Source organism: Vanessa cardui, chromosome 13, assembly GCF_905220365.1.
Source record: "Vanessa cardui chromosome 13, ilVanCard2.1, whole genome shotgun sequence".
Lineage (NCBI taxonomy): Eukaryota > Metazoa > Arthropoda > Insecta > Lepidoptera > Nymphalidae > Vanessa > Vanessa cardui.
Window position 1 is genome coordinate 9,754,947 of NC_061135.1, and position 9,428 is coordinate 9,764,374.

Here is a 9,428-nt window from a genome sequence, read left to right on the forward strand (position 1 = left end):
CTAAGAACGTCCTACACGATGTTTGCCGAGACGCGGTCTCCACTCTAAAACACGTTCCCCCCAACGGTTATCGGTTTTACGACAAATATGGCCAGCTCACTGCCATTTCAGCTTACTCCGGTGGGTTATGTCGATGACTTTGATTTTTTGACGGATCACCTCATTTCTGATGCGATCCCTCAGAGAAACGCAGAGCATAACCCTTTACATAGTCAGCTGAGCGACTTTAAACTGGTGGACCAGCCCTGTCGTGAGTGTGAGTGAGTGAGTGAGTGAGCCTTTCGGCTCGTATGTCATGACGGGTAGGACGCAATGGTTGAAGACTTTCGTCTTAAGACACTGTGGGATCGACAATGTAAAGATTCGACGTAACTTCCCAAACACTGCCCAACCCAACTGAATTCTTCTATTTACCTCGTCCTCAAGGTTATTTCTACCTAATCGCAAAGTCTGCCCGAGGTAGACATACATATCTTTGAACAATTTCGAGAACGGTTCATTGAACATGATCTTGGTTTTATCCAAGTTTATCCGTAGGCCGATACGCATAGAAGAATCAGCTAGCTCGTTCAGCATTTTTTGTAGGTCCTGCAGCGTTTCTGCCACGATGACGATGTAGTCTGCGAATCTCAAGTGAGAGATGAATTCGCCATTGATGTTGATGCCACGTCCTTTCCAGTTCAGCATCTTGAACATATGTACATAAAATTGATCTGATAGACTGTAAACAATTGAAGTTAGTTAAAATTAAGGTTATTTTTGTCCCTCCTAAACATGTACTTATAAAGATGTAACTATTTTTTCAATTTAATTTCTGCATAACGGGGACAACATCAAATGTTTGACAAAGTAGGGATGACCCATGTTACAAAAACATGATTATGGCGTTGATAATGATCAATACCGAACATTGATACTTGATGTTTGTGGAGCTCTAAACATCGATGTTAATCGATAACATCGGTATTTTTTTTGCGACTGGAAGAAATTATTAAAATCGAGAAATAGATGTAACGAACTCATATGAAGCTCACCGCATAGACCTTTTATCATATTTTTAACGACAGCGTGAAATAACTCTAGATCAAGAGTTTCATCGGGAATTTCAGTTGATATAACGTTAACGTTTAATGGAGTACACATGGCAACGCACCTCTCCAAATATACATTATTTTTATAAGTGCTTTCAATATTTGCCGAAAAACACGTGCTGTAATGTCATGACGGTCAGTTGTCGACTGTTCTTCAAATAAATTGTTTTAATATCATCCCACTGCGGATTACGTTTAACTGTAATGAATAGATCCGGTCAACCATTTTTCGTACATAAGAAATTGCGTCTTGTGCATATTCGCTCATATGCCGTGGACAACCAATAAACGAAGATGGCAATATAGTCAATCGCCCGATGTCATTTGCATTACCATCATTCGCTATCGCATCTTGCAATTGAATATATTCTTCGGATCTTAATTTTGCTCGGTTGAAACGAAAAAAATTAAAACGTTCTGTTTCTATTTTAGCATACGTATCAACGATGTACTGATGATACAGTTTACCACATCTGGAGATATAATTTTGTGCTTGTGGACGAACCATCAATCGATACGAATAAAAATTCAAGGCAGTAACTTTATTCTGTATATTTAGACATGAAAATAAATGCAAACACTGCACTTTTAAATAATAAATTGAAATAAGACGTATTACCTATTGAAACTGGTGGATGAGTGTACTCATTTTTAATTAATACTTACTTTTAATTTAACAGCACAATTCCTCGTCTGAAAATCTCCAATAACAAAATGACCCGCCATTTATTGAATTCATTTCTTACAAAAAATGTGATAAATGAAGAACCACCCGACCGATTTTGAGCAAACTTCACATAAACCATCTACTAAATAGTTCAAACAAACCCTGAAAATTTAGTTTGAATAGGTGAGCCCGTTCTTGAGTTATAAAGTGACATCGAAAAATGCGACGATAATCATAGAAAATCAATGGTAATTCTCTAATAAATCTATTTCTAAGGAAAAACAAAGATGTTTTTTTTATTATATTCCTAGCATTTTTATCATACTTTCTCTATAAATATAATCTTCTAAACCTTCCCTAGACTTCTACCAATAATTCAAAACCAAAATTAGCCAAATCGGTCCAGCCGTTCTGGAGTTTTAGCGAGACTAACGAACAGCAACTCATTTATATATATATTGATTATAATAACCCTAAATTGCATAATGCATATTATGGACTATAAAGAGCAATGATAAAAAAATTAAATTTTTGCACTGTACGCCGTGATGAATTTATTAAGACAATATTTTCTAACAATACTGTGATTTAAATCGAGGATTTTTTTTACATGAACTCCTCTTTCTCCATTAAAATCTATGGTTTGATAATTATGCGATTTATTATCTGTTCTTAAAATTAGAAATTATATTTTCTATGCCAAATGCCAACTGCCAACAGCCATCTGCCAATTTGCCATGCTATTGCTAATCCAAAAAATTAATCTACCACCGTTTTGCCAATAATAATAGAATATTTTAGCTTTTATTATTTGAATTCATTTACTGAATCAATCTCTAACGTCAACTTAGATAGTTATTGTGAGTTTACTGAGTTTAATTGCATTAAAAGACAGTTAGTTAATCATTTTATGGGGGGCAAAAATTAAGTTTAAAATCGAAAGCCAAAAATGGAATTGGTAAGTGATTGAAATTTAGTGCATCTATGATGTGATTAATGTATCATTGAAAATAGCTTTTAGATTACAATTAATTGCCCAAAACATTTTTAACCTTAAGAAAAAAATAGTCTTTGCATCAAATTGCTTATGTTTTTCAAAAGGCTTATAACAATAAAAAACACACACACTTTTATGTTAATATACTTGGTTTTTTTGATTACGTAATGATTCATCTTGTAGAAAGATCATATAATTACACGAAAATGAATGCTTAGTAATAATGTTTATAGTACAGAATTCTCCCAGACCATTTTAAAATATTTAAAAATTCCGAAGCACTTAAGTAGAATAAATCGTTTATGTACATATTCAATGAATGTAATTGGTAGTTCTACTTCTTGCTTCAAGAACACATTCAAATTCAACCATTGTTTCACTTTATAAAACTAAAAATATGAAACAAATGATGATAGAATATGCCTTAATGACTTATAAAGGACACCTACAATTTCATGTCACACTTTAAAATGAATAAGCAACTACTTGCCACATTTATATATAAAGTAAAATCTTTGTGTTTTCTTACCATGTGAGTTAAATATTTATTAAAATCAATCGTAAATGATTATGAAATATTCTAAATGTATGTCTGATTATGGGGTAATTTAAGTAATCTATCCTCAATTCTGACTTAATGCTTATAAGAATGAAATGGCATTATTTTTTATCTGTTGATGCAATTTTTGTAAAGCTTTGTTCAAAACTCTGATAAGAACATTGGTTGACATTCAAGACATATTTTACTAGTAACTACTACTACTAAAAGTTGATGCTAGTACTAATACTACTAATGTCATGATATATTATAGACTATTCAAGATTTATCATTCATTTATCTTAATTAAATATCACAACAATTCAATATTAATTGTTGTTTATTTGTCTTTACACTTATAGTTTTAATAGACTAAAGTTTTTATAGGTGTTCATCCCATCTTAACTTCCTCTTTTATAATAATAATAATGATAAAGTAGATATCAAATTAATGTAAGTTAGATTATATATTCTTTTGCTCATTAAATCTAGCTGTAGAATAAAATTCGGTGTTTTGTAATTATTAAGCTAATTTATTTGTCAATAAAGCTAATATATAGATCATGCAACAGTTTTGTTTTATAAAAGCATTAAATTTATAGTTATTTTATTGATATTCATTTATGTTCAAAACATTTTTGATTTAATGTCAAACGGAGATAAAACTTGACTTATCTTTCATAGTTATGTAATGATCTCATCTTGTTTTGTAGGCATCAATAACAAAAATAGTGTAAATATTTCATACTAGCGATATGTCCTGGCTTTACACAGGTTAAATTTATAAGCCAAGAATCAGGATAAATTTATTTATAACACTCAGGAATATAGCTTTTCAATTATGAAAAATAAAATTGAATTATATCATTAGTTCTAGAGATTAATCAGTCATTACAAAGAAAAACTTATTTTCATTTTTAATATTAGTATAAATTTTTCTTAGGTTTTTTTGCTTATTAATATTTAAAATTTCAATTAACATTATCTCTTCCATAACTTGTCTTAGTACAAGTCACAATATAGTAGTTCTACTGACAGAAAATTAAAATCAAAATATTTATTCAAGTTGGCTTTTACAAGCTCATTGGAATCATCATTTAAAAATCTATATCAAGTTAAGCTACCACCGGTTCGGAAAATAGTCTTCCGAGAAGAACCAACAACAAACTTGGTAGTTACTCTTTAAATATTGAAACTAACAAATGATAGCAGCTAATTTTAAAGTAATAGACCTGAGATGCATTCTAAAATTCTTAATTACTATCAACAAATTAATTTAGACTAAAATGCATATGAGTGTGTGTGTTTTGTATTTTCCATGATATAATATCTGTCCTCGTTGACATAAGTTTATAGTGCCAAATCTTTCAGTTGCAGGGCGTCGAAAGCGCAGCAATGTCAGGGATGGTCACCATGGCGACGGCGCCGGGCGCAGGCACGGGCGCGGGCGTGGTCATGGCTAGCGGTGAGTAGCGCGTGTGCGAGCCGGCAGGCAGTCGCTAGTGCAGCACGTCTAACGCCCCGGCGTGTGCTCGCTGTTGCAGGCGCGGCGGCGGCGCGGCGCGGCCTCGGCGCGTTCTCCGCCGGACCAGGCCTCGCACCACTCGTGTCGCCTCTTTCCGACTTCTGTACCTTTTTCGCCCCTCAGTTATCAGTGTTCTGCTTTCTGTTTCAGGCTAGATATAAGTTAGGTTATTGGTAAAAGGCTTAGGCGATGGCCGCGACGGTGCTCCCCGGCGCCTTGGCTGCTCCCCGCCGGTTTCACAATGTACCTACTTCATTATATCACGTTGTCCCCGGGTGCTTGATGACGGTTTGAGTGCGCTGCCGCGGCTTCGTCGGTTTCTTTCGCGACATTCACTGAATACATTTAGGATTATGAGGATGGACGAATATTTGTGATGTGCGATTTTTTTTTTATCAAATTGGTATATTTTGTCGAGTTTCGACTGATTGAGATGTACCCTTATTTTCTTTATTATTAGGGAAACGATTCCAGCACATATAAAAAGGAAAAACAAAAGTGGAACGTGCGTCAAAATCAGCTCGGACTAATCTTTGACATAATTTCCAATGTTTTTTTAACCAAAAACATCGGTGTGCGATCTAGCACTAGGTTAACGGCGGGATATAAAATAATTTGATAATGTACACAGAACCGAAAAATCGTACGAGAACGAATGGGACCGGTATGGACGAGTGCGTAGCCGCGGCGAATGCGTGTCGTGGTGTGGCAGCGTGAGGCGTGGCCGCGTCCCCCCGCCCGAGTGCATTGCCTCCCCCTCATTCGACCTTATGTTGCAGGTTTCCTCGGTGCACCCGTGTACGACCTCCGGCAGGTGGGCGACGTGTACACAGGTAGGTGCGTGTGTGAGAAGTCTGGTGCGCGCACGTGTGGCGGCGACCTAACGAGAGCGTGCGCAGGTCCGGGCGCCAAGTGCTCGACGCTTCCTGCTATCCTCGGCGGGACGTTGCCGCGCTTGTCGACTGAGCAGGCGGATGCGGTTGCCCGGGCTAAGAAGTACGCTATGGAGCAGAGCATCAAGATGGTTCTCATGAAGCAGACACTGGCGCACCAGCAGCAGCAGATGGCGACACAGCGCACGCAGGTGCAAAGGCAGCAGGCGCTCGCTCTCATGTGCAGGTCAGAATCAACTTTTATATTATATAAGTTTGTATTATTTGTATTCATTTTAAGAGTAGTTATAATTGCACCACCCTATACTGTCTTCCACAGACAACTTTCTAACCCAAGGTAGTCTGGAAGAAATGGCTAGTAAGCCATAAGGCCGCCTTTGTTTGACCATTAGTTTTTAGTTTGTGTATTCTGTAATCGTTTGTAATTGTAATTGTGGTGTACAAAAAGTGTTAAATAAATAATAAATAAATAAATTATTAGGATGTATTGCTGTGCAATATATGTAGAAAGCGTGATGAAAGCGATTTTTGAGATTCCCGCTACGGCTGGTCGAGTCCATGATTTTTTGCTGAAAAGATCTGAGATTTTATTTTTCAAAATATATAATTGCTATAATTTATATAACATAAATTTATCAAATACTTTTTTTTTTCAGGGTATATGTTGGGTCGATATCATTCGAGCTGAAGGAAGATACGATTAGGCAAGCGTTTTTGCCATTCGGACCTATTAAATCCATTAACATGTCATGGGATCCCGTGACGCAGAAACACAAAGGTTTTGCTTTCGTCGAGTATGAAATACCAGAGGCGGCCCAACTCAGCCTCGAGCAGATGAATGGGGTTATGCTTGGAGGAAGGTACGACTATACTGACTGTAAACACATTTTTAAATAAAAATTTGTCAAAATATGAAGTTAAAAAAAATCTGTGTGTTTTTAGGAACATCAAGGTTGTAGGACGTCCGTCTAATATGCCACAAGCACAGGCGGTAATTGACGAAATTCAAGAAGAAGCTAAACAGTACAACCGTATCTATGTGGCTTCCATACATCCAGAGCTCACTGAGGACGATATTAAAAAGTAAGTCTAGTATAGTCATGTTAATACGAAAGTGTCACAGATATTCACAATTCCAAGTTGCAAGTATATGATTTATTTTTATATTATCTTTTATTAACTGTATCTAATTTATCACCATTTTGCAGTGTTTTCGAGGCGTTCGGTCCGATAACTTACTGCAAACTAGCATATGGCGCGTCGGCGCACAAACACAAAGGATATGGATTCATAGAATATGCCACGCTACCCGCCGCTCTCGAGGCCATTGCTTCCATGAACCTCTTCGACCTTGGAGGTAAGCCCGCAGTCTTCATTCTATTCTATCCAACCGCGTTTGGTCCTTCGTTTCTCTTATGTTCGTAGGAACGAAGGAAACACATGAGCTTGTAATTAACCATGTAATTCCGAATATAGCTTCATTGTGTCACACTATTTTTTAACACACCCACTTAATTCACTTTATTATTTAACAAAGTAAAAAAGTACCCTACCTTTTATAATCGTAACATTATACTCAATATTATACATAACAGTTTCTGACTTAGTTCCTCCCTCGCAGGTCAGTACTTACGTGTGGGACGAGCCATTACTCCTCCCAACGCACTGGCTGGTCCCCCGCAGGCGTCTGCGATGCCAACCGCTGCAGCCGTGGCCGCGGCCGCTGCAACCGCCAAGATCCAAGCAATGGACGCGGTGGCCAGTAACGCAGTCGCGCTCGGCCTCACTAAGCTTAACGCGCTTGGCGTGTCACCGGCAGCCGCGCTACCTTCGCTGGCGGCCGCGTTACCAGTCGCGCTACCGGCCGCCTTGCCAGCTGCACTTCCAGCCGCACTACCTGCCGTCCTGCCTGGTGCCATACCAGCGGCGCTCCCAGGTGCATTGCCCGCGGCCATCCCGGCTGCGATACCGGGTGCGTTACCCACGACGCTGGCGGGCGGTGTGAGTGCGGCGCTGCCGGCTCAAGTCATCCCACCGCCGGGTGTAGTGATACCGCCACCTCCTCGGGCACGGGGTCCGACAGCGGTACGACAATTTTTATATATATATCAATGTAGTATTTATATTAGAAGTAATACAAATTTCGTTATATTCGTTCAGGCGGAAACTGCCGCAGCGGTTGAGGGTGGCGTTCAACAAGCGGCGTTACAACGTAAATTACTGGACAGCTCGCCAGATACGCTGCAGCAGCAAGAATCGCTGTCCATTTCCGGTCAGTCCGCACGGCACCTTGTCATGCAGGTACGTTTCGACCGTCGCTGTTTTCGTGTGTACATTTGTATCGCCTAATGTAACGAATCTTTTTTCTTCTAGCGTTTGATGCGGCGTCGCGCCTCTCGTACGGTGCTTCTGTGCAACATGGTATCCGCTGAAGAGGTGGACGAGGCGTTGCATCACGAGATTCAGGTGAGTGCACTAATTAGATTCAGTAAAATTATATTCAGTCAATTTACACATATAAATAAATAATAAATAAATATGAGACATCACATACATTACTCTGATTCGAATGTAAGTAGCTAATGCACTTGTGTTATGGAAATCAGAAGTAACGACGGTACCACAAACACCCATACCCAAGACAACATAGAAAACTAATGATAATCTACATTGACTAGGCCGGGAATCGAACCCGGGACCTCCGAGTGGCGTATCCATGAAAACCGGTGTACACACCACTCGATCACGGAGGCCGTCTAATTGACGACCTCCGTGGTCGAGTCGAGAAACATAGTTAGGATACTAAAATCCCTAAATATTTACATTGCCGACTAAACACACAGGAGGAGTGCTCGAAATGGGGTCGAGTGGATCGACTCGTGATATACAACGAGCGTCAGAACGAGGACGACGACCCCGCACACGCCAACGTTAAAATCTTTGTCCAGTTCGCCGAGCCCGAAGGTGCGTATCGCTATACCGTATATCCCCATAGTCAGGACAACGAATGTCGCGTTTTGCTAATGTATGTAGTAACTTCAAAAGAAAAACTCTTGCAGACTTTTTGCTGGATGTGTATATATAGCAATTGTCATGGTAATTAGTTAAACTGTATTCAACTGTACACAACAATATTACAAAATTATAATTTATACTAATATTATAAATGTGGCAGTAACTCTGTCTATCCGTCTGTCGCTCTTTCACGACCAAACCGTTGAATAGAGTTTGATGAAATTTACTATGAAACAAATTTGAACTCCAATAAGCTACGTTTTTTACCTAGCACAATACAACCAACGCTCTAAATCGCGAGTACCATACTCTAGTATACCACAATTGAACATATGACCACGCTTGCGTCACCACAGAGGCGGGCGCGGCTGCGGGCGCGCTTGACGGGCGCTACTTCGGAGGCCGGACGGTGCGCGCTGCCCTCTACGACCAGGACCTCTTTGACCACGGAGACCTCTCGGGATAGACTTCACGTCGCAACGTCTCGAATCACATTCTTACTTTTAATATAACGATACGCCCCTGTAACGTTTTTTATTCTCCTGATTTTATTGTATGTGAAATATGACTTTTTTTTATTTTTGAATAATAAATAATATTTATTAGAATTTTGTATTCCATCGCTTTTTTGGAAAGGTCATGTGACAGTAAATAAACTAGTAAGTAAGATGTAACATTACAATTCCTAACGGATTTAAATAT

General features: G+C 38.8%; 1 protein-coding gene across 2 annotated transcripts; it reads left to right on the forward strand.

Annotated features, from left to right (window-relative positions):
* The first annotated feature begins 2,447 nt into the window (after window positions 1–2,447).
* On the forward strand, window positions 2,448–9,428 carry LOC124534674 (poly(U)-binding-splicing factor half pint). 2 transcript variants are annotated; one of them, XM_047110653.1, is made up of 12 exons: window positions 2,448–2,716; window positions 4,665–4,758; window positions 4,838–5,061; window positions 5,598–5,651; window positions 5,718–5,937; window positions 6,368–6,571; window positions 6,654–6,794; window positions 6,920–7,068; window positions 7,333–7,796; window positions 7,872–8,177; window positions 8,555–8,675; window positions 9,083–9,428. In XM_047110653.1, exons 5-10 carry the CDS (start codon window positions 5,822–5,824, stop codon window positions 8,058–8,060), a joined length of 1,263 nt encoding a protein of 420 aa, XP_046966609.1. In that variant the 5' UTR covers window positions 2,448–2,716; window positions 4,665–4,758; window positions 4,838–5,061; window positions 5,598–5,651; window positions 5,718–5,821; the 3' UTR covers window positions 8,061–8,177; window positions 8,555–8,675; window positions 9,083–9,428. The 2 variants fall into 2 exon arrangements, with proteins under 2 accessions (XP_046966609.1, XP_046966608.1); XM_047110652.1 differs by lacking the exon at window positions 4,838–5,061.

What these genes read in the sequence shown, in the direction of transcription:
- LOC124534674 (XM_047110652.1), top strand. An exon ending in GGTGGGCGACGTGTACACAG is followed by an intron (nt 5,652 to 5,717) that starts GTAGGTGCGTGT and finishes GAGCGTGCGCAG; the next exon opens with GTCCGGGCGCCAAGTGCTCG. An exon ending in ACTGAGGACGATATTAAAAA is followed by an intron (nt 6,795 to 6,919) that starts GTAAGTCTAGTA and finishes ACCATTTTGCAG; the next exon opens with TGTTTTCGAGGCGTTCGGTC.